A 22,868-nucleotide genomic window follows, 5' to 3' on the forward strand; every position below is an offset into this window, starting at 1 on the left:
AAAGCAAGAGAGTTCCAGAAAAATATCTATTTCTGCTTTATTGACTATGCCAAAGCCTTTGACTGTGTGGATCACAATAAACTGTGGAAAATTCTGAAAGAGATGGGAATACCAGACCACCTGATCTGCCTCTTGAGAAATTTGTATGCAGGTCAGGAAGCAACAGTTAGAACTAGACATGGAACAACAGACTGGTTCCAAATAGGAAAAGGAGTTCGTCAAGGCTGTATATTGTCACTCTGCTTATTTAACTTCTATGCAGAGTACATCATGAGAAACACTGGACTGGAAGAAGCACAAGCTGGAATTGAGATTGCCGGGAGAAATATCAATAATCTCAGATATGCAGATGACACACCCTTATGGCAGAAAATGAAGAAGAACTAAAGAGACTCTTGATGAAAGTGAAAGTGGAGAGTGAAAAAGTTGGCTTAAAGCTCAACATTCAGAAAACAAAGATCATGGCATCCGGTCCCATCACTTCATGGGAAATAGATGGGGAAACAGTGGAAACAGTGGCTGACTTTATTTTTCTGGGCTCCAAAATTGTGACTGCAGCCGTGAAATCAAAAGACGCTTACTCCTTGGAAGGAAAGTTATGACCAACCTAGACAGCATATTAAAACACAGAGACATTACTTTGTCAACAAAGGTCCATCTAGTCAAGGCGATGGTTTTTCCAGCGGTCATGTATGGACGTGAGAGTTGGACTGTGAAGAAAGCTGAGCACCGAAGAATTGATGCTTTTGAACTGTGGTGTTGGAGAAGACTCTTGAGAGTCCCTTGGACTGCAAGGAGATCCAACCAGTCCTTCCTAAAGGAGATCAGTCCTGGGTGTTCATTGGAAGGACTGATGTTGAAGCTGAAACTCCAATACTTTGACCACCTGATGTAAAGACCTGACTCATTTGAAAAGACCCTGATGCTGGGAAAGATTGAGGGCAGGAGAAGGGGACGACAGAGGATGAGATGGCTGGATGGCATCACCGACTCGATGGACATGGGTTTGTGTGGACTCTTGGAGTTGGTGATGGACAGGGAGGCCTGGTGTGCCACAGTTCATGGAGTCGCAGAGTCAGACACAACTGAGCGACTGAACTGAACTCAGTTCCTTACAGTGTACTGTGTTGCTGCTGCTGCTGCTAAGTCGCTTCAATCGTGTCCGACTCTGTGTGACCCCATAGACGGCAGCCCACCAGGCTCCCCTGTCCCTGGGATTCTCCAGGCAAGAACACTGGAGTGGCTTGCCATTTCCTTCTCCAGTGCATTAAAGTGAAAAGTGAAAGTGAAGTTGCTCAGTCGTCTCCAACTCTTCATGACCCCATGGACTGCAGCCCACCAGGGTCCTCCACCCATGGGATTTTCCAGGCAAGAGTACTGGAGTGGGGTCCCATTGCCTTCGATTACCAAACCTTCCCACCTTCCTTTTTTACCTGTTCTTTCCATGTAAATAGCTTTAAGTCTGAACTGAAGGCAGTGTTTATCACAGTAGTTCTCTCACACAGTGTATATAGTACAGCGCAGTTACCTAGGGAAACCATCAGAAAGCTCAAGTTTGTTGTCCTCTTCTTTAAATCTGATGAATTAGGATCTTTGAGGAGAAGGATCTAAGTATCAGTATGTTTTAGAAGCTCTCTGGCTTCTGATGAGCCATTTGCTTAAAAACTATAAATCTAAATTTTTCAGAGAACAGACAATTGGTCCCTCTTGCCACGCAGCCTCATTTCCCATCACTTTTTGCCTTTTATTTCATGTTCCAGTAACTTAGAACCACCTGTCACTCCTCACAACTCCGTGCTTTTATTGATCTCTGGGGCATTTCTCATTTTGTCTCCTTTGCCATGATTTTCTTCTCACGTCTTAAACTGGCTGGCTTACTCATCTGTTAAGACTTTGTTTTGACTTCGCTTTCTCTGGGAAACTTTGCCTCATCCTAGCCTTGTGCTCACTAAGGTGCCATTATACCTAGCTAAAGTGCTATTCCTTGCCCTGCTGTATAGTCTTATCACTGCATTTATTCATTAACTGCTTGTTTTATGAATTTGTCTCCTCTGGAGTATAATTTCCTCAAATGTAGATGAATGAATAAAGATGCCGTATTCTTCTTTATATTCTTCATAAATATTCATATTTATATTCTACATGCCTGGCATGTAATAGCCACTCAGTAAATACATGTTGGAGTGATTGTTGGATAATATTTTAAAGTAAAAATATATATGTAAATATATAAAAATATATATATAAAAATATATATAAAAAAAATATATGTTGTGTTTTAAGTCCAGTAGTAACTCTTCTGTTTCTAGGAGCCCTGCATTTACTAAATTACTTAATTCTCTTTTTCCAAATAAGCTTTATTGTTGTTGTTTTTATTCTTTTTCCCCACTGCTTACTGTTTACTCTGGAAGCTGCATAGTTTTTTTAGCAGGGATAATTAAGTTATTGCTGTTTTTACTGAAAGCAACTTGAAATTCTCTGGAGGAAAAATACAGTTTTTGTCATTTGGTTTTATTACTCTTCAACTCTTCTCAGATTCTCTTTAATCACGATTTATATATCTACTTTATTCTTAAGAAATCAGGACTGAACTCTTCATTTCACCAGTTTGTTTTATGTCACTGATCATTATTCTGATCCAGATTTTTCAAGTTTTGACTGATTCTCAGCTGCCCTTCTAATTATAAAACTGCTTTAATTTCTTTACTCATAATTGTTTTATATTGTAGCTACTCTGTTTAACATCATCTTTACAAGACATACCATTAGATTTATCTTTGAAAAATACAGATGTGATCGTCATTTTTGTGCTTAAAATCTTCTTGTGACTCTCTTCAATTATAGGATCTAATCCAGCTCTTCTCTGTATTAAACATTGTGTCTAAACCGACTTTTCCAGCTTCATGTTCTTTTCCTCCTCTTTCATTGTCTTTCCTCCATGAATGCCTGCTCAGTCGTCAAAAAAAGCAGTTGAGATGTTACTTCTGCAAAGTGGTTTCATTTGTTATGTGCATGATTAACTGTACCCTCACTGTGTTCTCATATCGCTGCTTTCCACACATCTAGGTAGAACTTGGAGTCCGTTTTATTACTTTTTTTATGGTCTAAATTGAGTTTGTATTTTAGCCCAGGTGATAGGACTTGGCACATAGTAGGTAGTTTGAACATGCTTACTGAATGAAAAAATTATATAAATATTTATATGACATTTTCAATATATGTATATATGTTTTTTCATATATATGTATATATATTGTTTCAAATTATTTAAGTCTTGAAGCTGTTTCTACCTTTCCAGAGAAAGATGTATTTAGTCCATATATAATTCCAGTTCTTTTAGCTTTATGTAGATTTACATCAATGCTAGTTTTCTTCAATGAACTCTGGAGGCGGTCCCAAATCATCATCGTCATTCGTATCTCTTTAAATCTTCTCTCTCTGTTGTCCTTGACTGTTTTGCTTTAGAAAGAAAAACCTTGACCAATCTGAATCTTGGACCCTGTCCTTGGGGATGAGTGTGGGCCTTTGTCTGATTTGATTGTCTTGAAGAAAATAACTTTCTCTTCACTAAAATTCCATATTGTTGGTCCTGTAAATTTCATCTTTTAGATATTTTTTATTATTTGCAGGTAATTTTCTCTTTCTGTTTCTTTTTATTTAATCACTAATTTTCCTTATTATGTATCTGTTAATTTTTTTATTATTTGTAAGTGAAATTTGGTTTGTTGTGCACAGAAATTTTGATGTTGTTGATCTTTTGGGCTAGTATGTCTGCTTGTTTTAGTCAGCAAATGATGTAGTCAGCAAAGGCTATACAATGATTATAAATTTAGAGCAAAATATTGAATGTCTTACTATTAAAAGGAAAGCAGCACATTCTTCCTTGTGATGATGATGATGATTTTTGGCTGCACTACATAGCATGTGGGATCTTAGTTTCTCAGCCAGCAGTCAAACCTGTGGCCCTTGCATAAGAAGCCTGTAGTCTTAACCACTGGACTGCCAAGGACGTTCCCCTGCGTCTTTATTTTTAATCTCATTTATAGTAAGCACCATCAGTTTAGTCATCTTTCCTTGAAGGGATTGTACTGCTTTTCCTCCCGTAGGGCATAGACATAGCTAGAAAGAACCCTGAATATTTTAATGTCCAGGGAGGTTCCATGGTTCAGTATTGTGTCCCCAGCATTTAAAAATGTCCTAAATATGTTGGTATAAGAATAATTTTTTGAATCAATCAATAAATATGAATCAGTATAAATTTTTATATAAGGGCCAGTTCAGAGGAAATAAAAATATTTCTTGATAACTTGCCTTTTATCATACCTTCAAACATCCAAAGTAAATCCTGAGGAAAGCATATCGCAACCCAGGTTTTATTCTTCATTAACTAGAAGGTTATTAGTGAGGAAGGTGGCACTATTTGTAGCAATAAAATGCTATTATTATTGTTGTTGTTATTGTTGTGGTTACTATTGCAGCAATAGTTACAAGGGGCTTTGTTACTTCTTATCTCTCCTCTTTTGTGTGTTATATATTATGCAAGAGTCTCCTAAGTCCATTTGTATATACCTTCCATTTCATGCCTAAAACAGCCATGCTAATAATTTGTCCAGGGTGAAAAATGGCAAAGCCTATTGACTTTCCTAAGTTTTACTGGTTACTTGTCAAGATATTTTATTGGGGATATTTTTTAACTTACTCGGTTTTTAAAATTTACAGTACTGGCTTGAATATTTTTTCTTGCCTAACATTTCTGTTGATGGCTTTGCTTTGTTGTGGGAGTAGAAGTTTACTTTAGAAATAGGTTATCAGGTTTAACAGATAAAAATATAGGATACCCACTCAAATCTAAATTTCAGACTTTAAATGTCTCATGTAATACTTGGGGCATATTTATACAAAAAATAATTTGCTGTTTATCTGAATTTCAGACTTAACTGGATTTTCTGTATTTTATCTGACAGCCATTTTTACAGAAGACTCCCTTTTCTCTCATCATCGTTTTCCCAGAATCCCCACTGAATGTTTCCCTTTGGTGTAGTTATAATGTTAATAACCTTGTGGTGTTGTTGTTCAGTTGCTAAGTCATGCCCGACTCTTTGTGACCCCATGAACTGCAGCATGCCAGGCTTCTCTGTCCTTCACTGTCTCCCTGAATTTGCTCAGACTCATGTCCATTGAGTCAGTGATGCCATCCAACCATCTCATCCTCTGTCACCTCCTTCTCCTCTTGCCCTCAGTCTTTCCCAGCATCAGGGTCTTTTCCCATGAATCAGCTCTTCACATCAGGTGGCCAAAGTACTGGAGCTTCAGCATCAGTTTTTCCAGTGAATATTCATTATTTATTTCCTTTAGAATTGACTGATTTGATCTCCTTGCTGTCTAAGGAACTCTCAAGAGTCTTCCCCAGTACAACAGTTCAAAAGCATCAATTCTTTGGTGATCAGCCTTCTTTATGGTCCAACTGTCCCACCTGCACATGACTACTGGAAAAACCACAGCTTTGACTAGACAGACCTTTGTCGGCAAAGTGGTATCTCTGCTTTTTAATATACTGTCTAGGTTTGTCACAGCTATTCTTCCAAGGAGTAAGCATCTTTTAATTTTGTGGCTGCAGTCACTGTCTGCATTGATTTTGGAGCCCAAGAAAATGACACTGTTTCCACATTTTACCCATCTGTTTGCCATGAAGTGAATAGGACTGGATGCATGTGTATATACGTAAGACCTTATGTATAGCATATTCATTATACACCATGCTTTCTTCAGAGGAGTAGCACTTAAGACTTTGCAGTGTCTGTTTTTTTGCCTTGTTCCTTTTAAATTTAGATTTTCTTTAGAGAAATATCTCACTTATAAGACCTTACCTTTTTCAGTTTTTAGCTTACTTAAACAAGGGCTGTGGAGAAGAGAGTAGTTTATTCTTAAAGATGATAATGCCAGCTTTCATCAAACATCAACATTCATGCAAGGAATGAAAACAAATTCCACACTGAGTCTGAGTACAAAGCAAAATGACCACTTTCATAATCACTGTGTATCCAGTATCTGATTATAGACATATGTAGTTTAAAAAATAAATAGCTAGACAGATCTTTTTATCATATATGTCCCAGAATATTTCATAAAGCCATCGCCAAAATAAATTTGATAATGTGTATGCCTAAGATCTACTTGGGGAGCCTGTGTATGTATGTGTGTGTGTGTTTCATCTATTAATTATCTCCCTTAGGGATCTGCTAATCATTTATTTCTTCAATTTTGAAAAAATTAATTTGGTTTTAACTCCCTTCTCTACTACCTTTTTCTGGATCCACTTTAATCTGATTTCTTTGATGAAATTTTTTTAAAAATCAGACTTAAAAAGTTTGACGGGAGTAATGCCTATGCTTTCATCTGGGAAGTAAGGAAGACGTGGTGGGCGGCGTACTTGTGGAGAGAGTAGGCTGGTCCGCACTGTGTTTGAAGGCTCTGGCCTCACAGAACCTTCTCTGACCGTGGGAGGAGCTGCTGTCCGTGCCTTGCTGCACTTGCGTACCTGCACAGAAGCTCAGTCTTGGTGTCATGTGGCTTCCTCTCACCACTCTGAGCTCAGCCTTTCATACCTGTCTGAGCCTCTACAGTGTTTACCACCTCACTTAAAGGAAAATTCTTCCTTATGATCCTCGATCTGTGGGTCAAATTTGTTTCTCTTTTCTTCAGTAACGGTGAAGGGTAGTGGAATGCCTTTTACATATACCAGAGTAGTATTTACATTTGTATACTATCATTTGGTTTTTTTTTCAAGTTCTGAAGAGTGCAATGCTGTGGAACACTCTCTAACTTTGCCTGAAGGAATGTACAAGACTCTCATTTGTCCTAATTTATATTCATGCAGGTTCTTTTTTAGGGTATCTTAATCACATTCCTACAGTGCTGTAGCATTCTACATTAGAAGATCCCTTGTCTCCTTTTGAGGTGGGATTAGAGGGGTGAGAGATAGAGTGTGTGTGTTACCAAGTGAGATCTGGAGACTCTGTAACTATTGGCTGGGATCATACACTTAAATGTAAAGTGTTTGAGAGTTGGTTTTATTTTTGGTAATTGCTCCTTTTTTATCCTGTCTAACAGTTATATTCTCTTTTCCTCTCCAGCACAAATGTGCAGGTATGTGATAGCCCTTTCCATTGCTCTCAAGAGGAAGCAAGATCATTAGTTGAATCGGTAAGCAACAGATGTCCAAAGCATCCTTTATTCTAGTAAATGTCATGGGGAAGTCTAACAGAAATTCTGAAAAATCTATCAGTGAAATGTATCATATCTTTTGGGGAGGATAACATTAAAAACTAACATTAAAATTATTTTGTATCCAAGGAATTTAGATTTCAAACTTGTTACTGTTGTTCTGTTTTCTGAAGTACATTAACCATGTAACTAATTTCATATGATACTATTTTTCACCAGTTTATTATTGTTTAAATCCATTAGTGCTCCTCTGCACTAACCTGTCCTCACAAGTTATCTACTCAGTGTCTAAATTGTGACTGGCTGCTGGCATGGGTGCATTTTGTCTCAAGAAAAAAAAAAGTTTCTTTTCCTTTTTTTTTCCATTTAGTTTGGTTACCTCACAAACTTTCCTTCTCTAAGGAGAATATCTTCAGATTTTTACAGGTCTTAGTGATAATGCTGCCTTGAGGCAACTGAATTTATTAGTAAAGTAATACTTGACTTGGAGACCACTAAATAAGAAAATTCAAATTCAGATAATCAAGTAATATTGCTGTGTAAAGCATGTTCAGGAGTGATCTTAGGCTAGAAATCCCATCTATAAATTAAAGGTTTCTGGGGTTTTTTCCTTAAACTAATTATCAGATAGAAAACTAGTGAGTTTAGCTCTTTACTTCAGGACCAGCAAAAATGTTTACTCACAATGGCTGCTTTGAATTGTTTTTCACTAATTAATCAGCTGTTTAATTATTGCCTACTATGTGTGGTTAGATTCTAGGTACTGGAGATGCAGTATTACAGAGAAGATACAAAAACCTGTCCTCGTATAGCTAACATTCTAGTTGCAGTGATGGATAATAAATACTCAAGTGAAATATAAAGTGTTTCTGAATGTGATAAATGCAGTGATGAAAAATGAGCCAGGGAAGAGGGGATACAGTACCTGGAGTCGGGGGTGGGGCGGGCACTGTAGTGCCTGGGAAGCAGTAGGGGATAGCCGCATGAACCGAGAACTGACCTGAATCTAGATTTGTAGATGGTCAGGGACTATGCCATGTGACTGTCTGAACAAAGAGCATTCCACACCGCAGACCGAAGGCCATGAGGCAAGTGGGTGCTTGATGTGTTCACGAAACACCCAAGAAACCACAGTGACTGGTGGAGTAGGGGAGTCTAGGGGAGAAAGGAGGAGCTGAGATCAAAAATGTTTGGTCTAGGGTGAAAATGGAGGCAAATTATTATGAAAGACCTTGTGGAAAACACCCTGTAAAGATTATTTTAAGAATTTCATTTCTTATTCTGAATAAGATGGAACCATTGAAAGGTTTTGAGCAAAGGTATGATATAATGATATGATCTGACTTAGATTTTAACAAGATCACTCCGGCTGTGTTGGCAAGAATAGGCTCCAGGGAGGCAAGAAAGGTTCAGGAGAGCCCTGATAATCATGCACGCTACGATGTCAGTTTATTTTCTCCAAGTTTTCAGCTTTGTATCTGTGTCAATTACATTCTGAACTTAGTTCTCATTTATTATTCTTTAAGAAAAAAATAGAGGAAAACAAGTTAATAACTTTTTATCTTTATTCATGTAGTCTCCCCTTAATCTCAGATTAAGACCATTCCACTTTATGGGACTTCACTGGTGGTCCAGTGGCTAAGACTCCACACTCCCAATGCAGGAGACCGGAGTTTGATCCCTGGTCAGGAAACTAGATCCCACGTGCAGCTAAAAAAAAAAAAAGGACTATTCCTTTTTAGTTTCAAATTTATAAATGATAGATATAACAGACTTGTTTTGAAGTTAGCTGCAAGATGAAAGTTTCTGTCTTACATCTTAAAAAAAAAAAAAAATTCCTAACATTTTAGTAGGGAAAGTCCTCTTAAAATAATTGGAGAACATGGATATGATCTAGGTAGTTAGATATGGGGGACAAGATTAGAATTCAGAAACATTAACATCCAGATTTAATTATATGGTTTGGTAGCTTTGCTCTGTTTCATAATGATGAAGAAGGTACTATGCTGATTTTTCACTGAGAAAGCTGTAGTAGAAAATAAAAATGCAGAGAAAGCAGTCCTTCATCAGCTCTAGTGAAAATTACTGTATATGGGATTTCACCACTAAAAATTTGTAAGTCAAAGAATTGCTCTTTTAGCAGCCTCATTAGTGATTTTGGAGCTCAGATTAGGTAACATTTAGTCAAGAGGATTTTATCAGCTTGTAATAATGAAATTTTTTGTAGTCAGAGCATTTTGACTTGGCATTTTATCTCTTCCCTGGTAGCTCAGCTGGTAAAGAATCCGCCTGCAATGCAGGAGACCCCAGTTTGATTCCTGGGTTGGAAAGATGCCCTGGAAAAGGGATAGGGTACCCACTCCAGTATTCTTGGGCTTCCATGGTGGCTCAGCTGGTAAAGAATCCACCTCAGCTGGTAAAGAATCCGCCTTCAATGCGGATTTGATCCGCATTGATGGGATCTTCAATGGGTTCGATCCCTGGGTTGGGAAGACCCCCTGGAGAAGGGAATGGCTACCCGCTCCAGTATTCTGACCTGGAGAATTCCATGGACTGTGTATAGTCCATGGGGTCGTAGAGTCAGACATGACTGAGCAACTTTCACTTTGTATCTTCAAAACCACATTGAGATGTTTGAATCAGCATTGCTTAGGTATAGATTCCCATATCTCTCTATTGCTATATACTGAATGTTGCACTGACTTCAAAGGACTGTCGACTTTTATTTGTCCTTTGCTTGCTCAGAATAACTTAAGACATCACAGTCATCCATCAAATTTGATCATATTCATACCACATCAATCCTGGGCCTATATGGAAACAAACTATAACCCCAAGGTTTATTAGTGGGCTTAGAATAAGCGAACTCATTCTTACAGGTTAATCAACTTAGGTAATATTATCTTAAGATAGATTTGAAGATGTTAAATAAGTCTGATCAGATCAGATCAGATCAGTTGCTCAGTCGTGTCCAACTCTTTGCGACCCCATGAATCGCAGCACGCCAGGCCTCCCTGTCCATCACCAACTCCTGGAGTTCACTCAGACTCACGTCCATCAAGTCAATGATGCCATCCAGCCATCTCATCCTCTGTCGTCCCCTTCTCCTCTTGCCCCCAATCTCTCCCAGCATCAGAATCTTTTCCAATGAGTCAACTCTTCACATGAGGTGGCCAAAGTACTGGAGTTTCAGCTTTAGCATCATTCCTTCCAAAGAAATCCCAGGGCTGATCTCCTTAGGCCACAAAAAGAGTTGGAAAAAAAATGCTAAGGAGTTGAGGTAATGCAAACCACGTTCTCTGTCAGTAGTATAACACAGTTACCAATCAGTTAAAAAATATTAAAAGAAAAAATCCAAAATCCTTGTTGTTTGGAAACTAAAAACACTACTATATGTCATGCCAAAAAAATGAATTGTAACAAATTATAAAATATTTAAAATGAATAACTAAATCACTCTGTGTCAAAACTTGCATGATGCTGCAAAAACAGTTTTTTTAAATATACAGCAGAAATAAAGAAAGTTGAGAGGCTAAATGTTCAACTCAAGAATTTCTGTTTTTTTCCTGTCTTTTCACATTATCGGAAAGAAAGTTATATAGGGTAGAGCAAATATTTAATGAAATAGAAAACAAGGAGATATGGAAAGGATCTGTTAAAACAGCAGCTGGGTTTTCGTCATATAGAGCTGACAACATGGACAGACTTAATTCCCTGGTGGCTCAGTCGGTCAGGAGTCCGCCTGCAGTGCAGGAGACCCGGGTTCAATCCCTGGGTGGGGAAGAGCCCCCAGAGAAGGAAATGGCAACCCATTCCAGTATTCTTACCTGGAGAATCTCATGGACAGAGGAGCCTGGGGGGCTACAGTCCACTGAGTCACAAGAGTCGAACACAACTTAGCGACTAAACCACCATTATAGGAAGGACTGTGAAAGAGAGAAGACATAAATAACAATATCCAAAATTAAAACAAAGACATTACAGACATAGGAGGTTTATAGGTGATCAGAAAGGAATACTCCAAGTTGCTTTTGGCAATACCTTTCTAAACATAGATGAATTGCCAGTCTTGTTTAAAATATAAATAACTACGTTAAATCAAGAACAAACAGACAACCCAAATAGACTTATCAACAGTTCAAGAGAATACTTAGTTATGAAAATGACAGTATCTCCCATGTTAATTAAAGAAGTCAATCTGTTTTTATAAGAATTCCAATAGGATTTTCACTGAACTTGGTAAGATAATCCTAAAGTTTATATGAAATATTAAAGGGGCAGGTATAACCTAAAGAAGACTGATAAATTTAAACAAAGTTTTTTTAATCTGTAAACAATTAAAGATACCACAGAATAAGTTAAAAGATATGCCACTGATTGGGAGATCTTTGCATGATGTGACAAAAGGATTAACAATTTATTCAAATCAACAGGAAGAAAATAACCCAGTAGGGGGGAAATGGGCAAGCAGTATGAACGGGCAACTCACAAGAGGGGGTATTTACGTTACCAGAAAACATGTGAAATTTTGCTCTATTTCTGCAGTGATCAGTGAAATCAAACTTAAGACACAGTGCAATTTCATGGTTATCAGATTGGCCAGCATTTTTAAGTGTTTTTAAACATGTGGAAAGGAGACCTCTCATACTAGTTGGTGCGCTTGCGGGAATATAAATTAGTATAACTACCTTGAAAAGCAGTTAAGTAATTTCTAGTATGGTTGAAGGTGCTTATAACCCACTACTCTGAAGTTACCTTTCTAGATATACATTCTATAGAGACACTAATACCTGTCTTTTTATAATCAGACATGGGCAAGTTGGAAACTGAACAAATGCCTGTCAGTAGAAAACTGGGTAGATAAACTGTAGTATACTTATACAGTGGAATACTATACCATAGGTAAAATGTGTGAAATAAAACTATGTAACTCCACATGGATAAAATCTGAAAGTGTAGTGTTGGGTGAAAAAAATGTTTGCAACATTGTGTGTATTGTTGAAATAAATTTTAAAACACTCCAAGTAGCACGATAGATTTTTAGTGAATATAAACAGACATGTTTTTCACATTTTTAAAACATAAATAAGAACAATAAATACTGGTTTCAGCCAGTGTTCCTCCTAGTGGTTAGGAGAAGTTACTTCTGAGAAGGAATAAAAATAAATAAGGTTTTTATTTTTGATGAATAGGGAGAAAAAGAGACTTCAGTTATAAAGTTTCTGAAATAACAAAATGTTAACTCTAAAAAAAATCCAGAGAATAGATATTTGTTATAATGGTCTTTACATTTTCTGTGTTTTTGTAGTATTTAATAATTAATAGAATTTGAATGCCCAGAAAAAAAAATAATGAAACCAAAACTTTATTCTTTGTGAAGACCAGCAAAATTGATAACCTTTTAGCCAGAATGATCTGGAAAGAAAAGAGAAGACAAATATTTAATGTCAGGAATGAGACAAGTGACATCACTACTGATTTGGGAGATAATAGGAGAACAGTCAAATGGCACCCCACTCCAGTACTCTTGCCTGGAAAATCCCATGGACGGAGGAGCCTGGTGCAGGGCAGTCCATGGCGTCGCTAGGAGTCAGACACGACTGAGCGACTTCACTTTCACCTTTCACTTTCATGCATTGGAGAAGGAAATGGCAACCCACTCCAGTGTTCTTGCCTGGAGAATCCCAGGGACAGAGGAGCCTGGTGGTCTGCCATCTATGGGGTCGCACAGAGTCGGACACGACTGAAGTGACTTAGCAGCAGCAGCAGCAGCAGGAGAACAGTAGAGAAATATTAGAAAAACTTTGCATCAGTTAATTTCAGAATTTGGATGAAACTGGACAGATTCCTTGAAATACATAAAATACCAAAGCTAACTGAAGAAGAAATAGGTGTAAACAAATTAAATCTGTACTTAAAATATCTTTCTGTAAACACAACTCTGGGCCTTGACTCCTGCTACTTTTATTCAGCATTTACCAAAGGTTCTAGCCAGTACAGTAAGGCATTAAAAAGAAGGAAAGGCATACAGGTTGTAAAGGGAGATGCATGAATGTCTATATTGAATATTCAATAAAATGAACCTAAAAGCTATTATAATAAGTGATTTTAGCAAGGTTGCAGGATACAGGCTCAGTATACAGTAAACAGTTGTGTTTTTATGTATTAGCAACAAAAATTAGAAACTAAAAATAAATACATTATTTATAATGGCTTCAAAAATGTGAAACACTTCAGAATAAATCTGGAAAAAAAATATATGAAGATCCTGAACCCTGAAAACTATCACATATAGCCCATAGATGTAGAACTAAATAAATGGGAAAATATTTCATGTTCATGATTTGGAAGACTCAATATTGTTATGATGTCAATTCTTTAATTGATCTGCAGGTTTAATGCAGTATCAATCAGATTTCAATACACTTTTTTTGTAGAAATCAGCAAACCCATGTATGTAAATACTAAGGACCTAGAATTAGACTCAATAACTTTGTGAGAACAAGGTTAGAATACTAATTCTACCTGACTTACAGTCATTTTACACAACTACAGTAATGAAAAGAGTGTAGTAATGGTGTAAAACTACAGAAGAGATCACTGAAAACAAGTCCACAGATAGACCTACATATATGTAGAAAACTGATTTTTGAAGTAATAATCTTTTCAACAAATAGTTCGTGAACAGTTGATTATTCCATATGGGGGAAAAAAACACACTTTAATCCATATATTGCACTATGTATTATAATTCTCTAAAGTGTATCCTAGGACAAAATTTAAAACAGAAAACTAAACCAATTTTGACCTTGGGTTAGTTAGGCAAGATTTCTTAGATATAACACTAACTTCAGTTCAATTCAGTTCAGTTGCTCAGTCGTGTCTGACTCTTTGCAACCCCATGAACCGCAGCATGCCAGGCCTCCCTGTCCATCACCAACTCCTGGAGTCCACCCAAACCCACGTCCATTGAGTCGATTATGCCATCCAAGTATCTGACCCTCTGTCGTGCCCTTCTCCTCCTGTCCTCAATCTTTCCCAGCATCAGGGTCTTTTCAAATGAGTCAGTTCTGTGCATGAGGTAGCCAAAGTGTTGAAGTTTCAGCTTCAGCATCAGTCTTTCCAGTGAATATTCAGGGTTGATTTCCTTTAGAATGGACTGGTTGGATCTCCTTGCACTCCAAGTACAATCTGTTTTGTTTAAATGTTAAGTTGAACTTCATAAAAATTAATTTTTTTTCTGTAAATGACAGTCTTAGGAGAATGAAAATAAGCTACGTGCTGCAAGAAAATGTTTGAAAGTTGTATGCCTGATAAAGGGACTTGTATCTAGAACTTAAAGAATCCTCATAATTGAATAATAAGAAAACAAAACATCACCCTCCCACCACAAAAACTGCAAAACATACGAATGGCTACTTTGCCAAAGAAGGTATGCTGAAAACAGGAGATGATGCTCAACTTTACCAGTCATTGGGAGGATGTGTATCTGCAAACCAAAAACCAAACTGGAGATCCCACACCCTGCTTGTTGGGATGCAAAATGGTAAAACTACTTTGGGAAACAGTTTGGCATTTTCTTAGAAAGTTAAACATATACCTACCGTATGATCTAGCCACTTCACTCTTAATTAGATATTTCCCCAATAGAAATGGAAGTCTTTGTTCATACAGAGACTTATTTATGGTGGCTTTATTTGTAATAGACAAAAATTGGAAACAAACCATATTTCTATCAATAGAAATAAATTGTGGTATATTCGTATGAGGAAATACTCAGCCATAAAAAGAAATGAATTACTGATACATGCTATGACATGGCTGAATTAAAGAAAAATTATATGGAATAGAAAAAGGCAGATATACATGTATTATACCGTTTATAATTTTAGAATTTGCAGACACTAATGTATACTGACACAGAACAGGTGATTGGTTGGAGGGATTACAATCACTTACAGGGATGGAAGGGACTTGGGATTGATAGTGACTATGATTATTATCTTAATAGTGTTAATGGTTTCATGAGTATGTGTGTGTGTACATGTCAAAACTTATCAAACCGTACACTATAAATGTGTGCAGTTTATCCCATGTTAGTTTTGGTTCAGCAAAACTTCAAGGAAAAAAAAAATTGTTTTCTGGAATCAGATTGTCTGCATCCAAATCCCAACTCCTATTCACAGTTGGAAACAAATTGCTTAACTTATTTATGCCTTGGTTTCCTTATTTATAAAATAAGGAACTAATAATAGTATCTTCCTTGTACTGAGGGCTGTTGTGGAGAACTGAATTAGGTAGTCCAGGTAAAATGGAGAGCAGCTAGAAAGTATTAATTAAATATTGGGGTTTATTGTCCCTATTGTGTTAATAGTATTGTTGAACTAATTTGACCACGGAGAGAAGCCCCTTCTTGAATATTTTTTGAGTATTCCAGCCTCTTCACTACTTCCAGTGATGAAGAGAGCACTTCTTCATGAGGTATCCCATTCCATTAATGCATAAGCAGTGGAAGAGTCAACCTAGTTTACATTATTGTATGAAAAGTAGTCTTTTTTCAGAGACTTAGCAGAAAGGATTAGGAGAAAGAGTGAGTTAATGTGCACAACATAACAACTCAGTGTAGTACTTAACCATTTATCCTGTCTGGGAATTTCTTGCCCTAAAATTCTCCCACACACTTCTTTCTGTTCAAGTACTTTCCTTGTATTCTGCTCTCTCTGGAAATGGACACCCTCTGGGCAGCATGCAAAGTTGGGAGAAGTTTGAATTAGGTTATTTGGTAAGAACTTAGTATGTGCTGATTATAGTTACTTTACTGGAAGGAAAAAAACCCAAAGTTTAAACTTTGTGAGATTCTGCACACAATCTCAGCGCACATAGGACTGAGAGAACCAGACCCACTGCAGTGGGATCCTGGCCTAGCCTCAGACCCTACGCAGCCCGGTGGCCACAGAGATTTAAAGCTGTTAGAGTCTGCAATTCAGGCCAAAGAGAATCAGTAACCATACTCCTGCCTAGCTGCAGGGACCCAGTCCTGTGATACTGTGGACCTTTAGATCACAGCAGTGATGGAAAACTTCCCAAAAGGGGAAAGACGTCTAAAACTGGGAGGATAGAACACCTCCTAGGGAAGTCTTGGCTGTCTCAGTCTGACTTGTTTTCACCTTCGCCTGACCAGACTTCCACTGTAAGCTGTTTCCGGAGTGCAAATCTGGAGCACAGCAAGCTAGGAGATGACAATGCTGATGTGCATGGAGACATGGAGAGGAGTGCATTGAAGGAAAAAAGTGAGGGGAAATTTCAAGTTTAATTAAAAGTATTATTCTGACTACCTTGGGTAGATCTTATTTATTCAGTAAATCAGTATGTCCACAGTGCTGTGTGAAATTTTGGATGGTCATTTTATATTTGAGGTAAAGACTTCTTAGCTGAATTGTAAAGAGCAGTGCATTCAGGAGACCAGGGCCTTAGAAGGAGTTCCAATGGCATTTAACGCCATCAATATATACTCCAGGCGTCTCTCATCACTAAAGTTTACCAGCAGTCTTATAAATTGCATGTTTGTATTTACATACTAAATCAAGGATGAATCCAGATGAAGGACTTTATAAATCCATCATCAAGTGTCTCATGTGAGTGTGAGTCTTTTTTAAAAAAAAATTCACATCAAAGCCATATTTAGGTTTTTCTTGAAGTCCACAACAAAGATAATCGATAGACCAGGTAGTTTAGAAGTGTGTATTTTGGGGTTCTGTGGCCTAACAGGAAATTACCAGTGAGTGAATATTGTTAAATAGTTTCAAATATGAGGAGTGATAACCAGCAGAATAATGTTGCAGTTCATTAGAGTTGTTGGATAGGACTTTTAGCTGCGTGCTTCTCAGATGATCTCCTTTGGGCATGCCCTTCATCTCTGCTTAGAGCTACTGAGGATGGCAGCCACAGTTTCCTTGCACATCTCAGAACAAGATGACCATCCTTGGCGTCTGGTTGTTGAAATCAAGCCAACTCAGAACTAAGTTCTGAAGTCAGTCTGACTGGGAGGTTCTCTTACCTGGACTGCTTGGACTGCCTCTGCAAGAGACCTTCCCTCTGTGGGCACTCACTTTACATCTCTATCAAAGAGGACTGTGTTTCCCTTTAGAGGGGAGACTTTTTGTGGGTGTGATTTTTCTAATGAGGTCACACCACAATATTCATGCCATACAGATCTCTCTTACTTGTGATTCTGAAAATAAGCATCTTTGTGGCAGTTCACTATTAAAAAAACTTTAAGGTATTTTCTTGATAAATCCAGATCCGATTCTAGTCACCTTATATCTCCTTCTTCATTTTCCTTTTTTGCTTAAAAGCTTCACTGCATTACCACTCAAAGATCAACAAAGAAGGTGAAAGTAAAATAGAATTTTAGCCAATTGTATATGTTCATGAAAGGAAGAGAACATTTATTAAACTTAGACAAACTTAAAATACTCTTACATTTTGTTTATGGATAAATAAGAACTGGTCATGTTTTATTGACTCATAAATCAGAAAAGAAATTGTGAAAACAAAGTGAATGTACTTCCAGTTACCAAATAGGTGAATCATGGGATGAAGTGTACAACAAGGGGAATATGGTCAGTATCATTGTAATATCTTTGTGTGATGAAAAATGGTAACTAGATTAATCGTGGTGACTATTTTGTAATGTATAGAAATACCAAATCACTATATTGTGTGCCAGGAACTAACATAGTGTGGTAGGTCATTCATCACTCATAGAAAAAGAGATCAGATTTGTGGTTGCCAGAGGTGGAAAGTGAGAGGAGGAAGAATTAAATGAAGGCAGCAAAAGGTACAAACCTCCAGTTAGAAGTAAGTACTAGAGATATAATGTAAAGCATGATAAATATAGTTAATAGTGCTATATGTTATATGTGAAAGTTGTTAAGAGGGTAAATCCTGGAACTCCCCTGGTAGTTCAGTGATTAAGACTTCTTCCATTGCAGGGTGTATGGGTTTGATCCCTCGTTGGGGGGCTAAGATCCCACATGCCTCATGGCCAAAGGGAACAAAACCAAAAAATAGAAGCAATATTGTATTAAATTCAATAAAGACTGTAAAAATGGTCTGTATAAAAAAATCTTTTAAAAAAGTAAATCCTGAGAAAAAATTATTTAATTTTGTATCTATATGATAATGATGGATGTTCACTAAACATATTGTGGTAATCATTTCATGATGTAGATTAAATCATTATACTGTACACCTTAAACTTATACAATGCTGCATCTCAGTTATATCTCAATAAAACTGTAAGAAGAAAAACATGAATATAGAGTAATTGCTTTATGAACCATGGAAACAAAATGCCAGGAGAGAATACCCAAGGTAATGTCATTCAACTGAAACCCTACTGCACTTGAATGAAAAACCAGAAGCTTTTTTCTTTTTAATTTTGAATCCTTCTAATAGAGTAAAAGAATATCAATTCTCATATCATGTAGTAAAGCAAGATTTTATGTTGGTTGAGTGTATCATGTTTATTAATTTGAACAAATGTAACCTACAGGTGAAAATGCTTTCACAAGGATCCAGTGGGACTATCTGAAGGAGTAAAAAGCAGTTGTATTAAAGTTATATTAATTTAACATGAAGTTTATACATGAATAGGGACAGAGGCCAGAGTAAGCCTTCTTTGGTTGATTAAAAGAGTAATATTTCGGTAATGAAAACACTAGATTTGTCTGAAAGAAATTAAAGAAATGATTATTCGTGAGAAATATTTTTGGAGCCGGAAAGGAGAGGAGATCACATGTTTAGAATGGGTGCATATTGTGGCTCAGTTGGTAAAGAATCTGCCTGCAATGCGGGAGACCTGGGTTCAATCCCTGGGTTGGGAAGGTCCCCTGGAGAAGGGAAAAGCTACCCAATCCAGTGTTCTGGCCTGGAGAATTCCATGGACTGTATAGTCCATAGGGTCGCAAGGAGTTGGACATGACTAAGCAGCTTTCACTCACTCACTCATAAAGCCATTCATTTTCCTGGAGAATTTATCTTCGATGAGTAGAGGGTGCCCACATTCATCCCCTATAGAGAAATTAGGAGAAGGAAGTAACTGAAAATCCTCCCTTTATTTCTTACAAGGAAAATGTAGTGATGGTGACTCCTGGGAGTGAGGGTTGGGATTAGGTCACTTTACAGTGTAGCTCTGTGCATTTTTGTTGTTGTTGCTGTTCTTCCATTTTCTGTAAGTGTTATGTTTAAGAATCAATTTAATGTTGCTCTCCCTTTTGGCATATATTAATATTATTATAGAAAAATGTGAAAAAACTTTATTCCCAGACTTTCATAGTTATTGTCTCTGAGTGTTATGGTTCGTTTTCTTTGACAAAATGGGGCTTTATACATTCTGAATATATTCTACCAACCAAGAAATTTATTTTAAGAATAAATAAATAAAAAGTTCTTAGAATTATCTTTTAAATGTAATGATAAATGTTTTAGTTAGAATAGTTTGTTCATTTCTTTTCTGTAATGCTTTTTAGGTTGAATACTCAGGTGTGTGGTACATGGTTCCTTTGGTACATTTGCCACTGACCTCAAATATCAGCCTCTTTCCCCCCGAGGCTGAGCAGATTGAGAGAATTAGAACTTGATGATTAAACTTGAAATCTGAAAAGTGTGTTATAAAATCAGAGTGGTGGTTATTCCTCAGGGAGAAGAGCCTATGATTGGGGAAGTGCCTGGCATGTTCCATTTCTTGACTTGGGTGATGGTTACATAGATTTTATTCTAATATTTTGGAGCTTTCTGCATTCTTTTCTGTGAGTAATAGATCTCCCAATAAAGTTTGAGAAAAAAAAAAAACAAACTTTAAAAATGTATTCATAATTAGGAAAAAATCTTATATCTCAGAAAAACTTTGCTTTCAATCTTGTCTACCACAGATTATATCTATTCGAAGAATCTTGGCACAGTTATCAAAATAGAAAAATTAATGTAAATACTCTAGCACTCATGCACATGTGTGCTTGACAAAGAAGCACACACACTATTTAGCTGTCTAAATAGCTAAATTTAGCTGTGTGTGCTTCTTTGCACATGTGCATGCACGTCTATGAACGTGTGTGTCGGATTTTTATTCTAAAGCCCCAGCCAGGGAAGCAACTGAAAGAAAATGTCTCTTCATATTCTCAGTAGTTCCCATGGGTTAATGAGAGAAAATAATTTTAAGAATGCTTTTTATCTTATTTGACTCTTAAGCCTATAGTTTGTTTATTTAAAAGAATAGGCAATAATAATAAAAAGGTAAAGAGGAGTATTCATTTTTTTTAGGTTAGAGAACCATTGTGTGTAAACTTTTTTCTATAATTTTATGTTTTTTTTTTAAATTCTGAGTATAGTTTGCACATCTAAACATTTGTTATAACAGAGACTCTGTTCTTGTCTTTCAGGTTTCATTTTCATTGAATAAAGGAAGTAATGAAGAAGGTATGGTATATGTTGGTTCTTAAGGAGCTAGATATGTAAATTTATTTGTTTACAGTAGTGGAGACCAAAAAAAATACAATAGATTAAAAATGATATAAACTAAGTAAAGTACATTTTAAAATAGTTATTAAAACTTTCAGATGAAATCAGTTATTTTCTAATTTCAGACAATACATGTTTATTACTTTTAGTCTGGAAAGTAGTTTGTGCAGTGACTTTGTTGGTGAAGTTATCCAGCTAGTTCGGATAAATTTTAAGACTTCTAATGTCCGCGTTGGTGAAATTTTATTTATCTATCATTATTTTAATGAACCACTCATTTTATATTCTTACTATTTGTTTACTTGGCTGCATCGGGTCTTGGTTGCGGCACGCGGGATTTTGCTGTGATGCGTGGGCAGCGGGTGGGCTTGGTTGCCCTGCAGTGTGTGGGATCTTAGCTCCCCTGGTCCTGACCAGGGATAGAACCTGTGTCCCCTGCACTGGGAAGGCGGATACTTAACCACTGAACCACCAGGGAAGTCCCCACTCATTTTAACTGAAGATGTTAAAATCAAAATTTAAAGTAGAATTAAAAATAGAATTTTTAAATTACCGTTATTTAAAGCTGTTGTGAGAAAGAAAAATGTTCCGTAGTAAAAATTTCAAAATATGTATGTATCATCTGTCTTTTAAAATATTGCAAGGTTTTTTGTCTTTTTGTTTTAATATAAAATATTAAAATACTCAACTTGCAAGTTTGGAGGAAAAAATTAGAACTATTTACTGTGGGTCCAAGTTCTAAGATGTCTAGAAAGGAGCAAATCTATAGATAATAATTTCATGGGGAGGCAAGCTCTATTCCGTATAGGGGGAAGTAACATTGTTTCTTTGCAATACTATCCCATCTGGGCTATTTGAGAGGCAGTCACATTTTACAGTACAGGGTTTGCCTAGACCTTTCATGCTGTAGCTAGGATACTTAACCTCAGTATTAATCAGTAAAGACTAAAGAACCCAGCAAGATGTATAAAATAAAGTGGGAGTCTCTAGAATATCAGACCTGAGCCAAATGAGAGAACTTAGAACAAGAGTTTAAAGGTGAGTGACTTTAAGTATAGAAATGTGTCACCCTAAGTTCTGATTGTTTTTATCTGTCTGAATACTTCTGGAAAGTCTAAATTTAATTTGTCTTCTCCTTTCTTCCCTCCTCCCTCCCTCTTCACCCCTTCCCTAACACCCTGCTTCCCCATTTTAAATACAGATCAAGTATGGCACTTCCTTGGCAAGTGATTAGAACATCTGAAGACCTGCCATCAGGATTCCAGTCTCTAAGAACGCCAAGATTCAACCTCCCCCAAGTGCTAGAAACAGGCAGAATTTGCTAATTAACTTCCTGTTGAAACTTCTTTTTTTTTCTTCAAGCTTTTTGCAATATGCAATGTGTAAATAAACATTGACATTTTTGAATTAGTCGCCTTTGAATATTTATTGATATGAAAAGATTTTGTTGAATTTCATAGCAGAAGTTTAGAGGCACTGAGTTTTTTTTTAATTAGTTTATTTTAATCGGAGGCTAATTACTTTACAATACTGTGGTGGTTTTGCCATACATCACCATGAATCTGCCTCGGGTGTACAGGTGTCCCCCCTCCTGAACCCCTCTCCCACTGCGTTGTCCCAGTGCACCAGCTTTGAGTGCCCTGCTTCATGCATCAAACTTGCACTGGTCATCTGTTTGACCTATGGTAATATACATGTTTCAATGCTATTCTCTCATATCATCCCGCCTTTGTCTTCTCTCACATCATCCAAAAGTCTGTTCTTTATATCTGTGTCTCTTTTGCTGTCTTGCATATAGGGTCATTGTTACCATCTTTCTAAATTCCATATTGGTGTTTTTCTTTCTGACTTACTTCACTCTGTATATAATAGGCTGTAGTTTCATCCACCTCATTAGAACTGACTCAAATGCCTTCTTTTTTATAGCTGAGTAATATTCCATTGTGTATATATGTACCACAATGTCCTTATCCATTCGTCTGCTGATAGACATCTATGTTGCTTCCATGTCCCAGCTATTATAAACAGAGAAACACTGAGTTTTGGCCAATCCTAATTTATATGCATGAAGGAACCCAATGGTTTTATTAGCTTTTATTTATAAGGGTTAATGTAAAAAGGAT

At 36.8% G+C, this 22,868-nt stretch overlaps 1 protein-coding gene across 1 annotated transcript in view; it reads left to right on the forward strand.

The window, feature by feature from the left end:
- Positions 1-22,150, forward strand: part of PPA2 (pyrophosphatase (inorganic) 2) — a 100,219-nt gene extending 78,069 nt beyond the window's left edge. The window contains exons 10-12 of the mRNA XM_010848347.1: positions 7,134-7,203; positions 20,667-20,703; positions 21,947-22,150. Coding sequence (XP_010846649.1) covers positions 7,134-7,203; positions 20,667-20,703; positions 21,947-21,975 — 136 coding nt within the window. The 3' untranslated portion in view covers positions 21,976-22,150. The remainder of the gene's footprint in view (positions 1-7,133; positions 7,204-20,666; positions 20,704-21,946) is intronic.
- Positions 22,151-22,868: the final 718 nt, after the last annotated feature.

This window comes from Bison bison, unplaced genomic scaffold, assembly GCF_000754665.1.
Source record: "Bison bison bison isolate TAMUID 2011002044 unplaced genomic scaffold, Bison_UMD1.0 scf7180017864263, whole genome shotgun sequence".
NCBI classification, from domain to species: domain Eukaryota; kingdom Metazoa; phylum Chordata; class Mammalia; order Artiodactyla; family Bovidae; genus Bison; species Bison bison.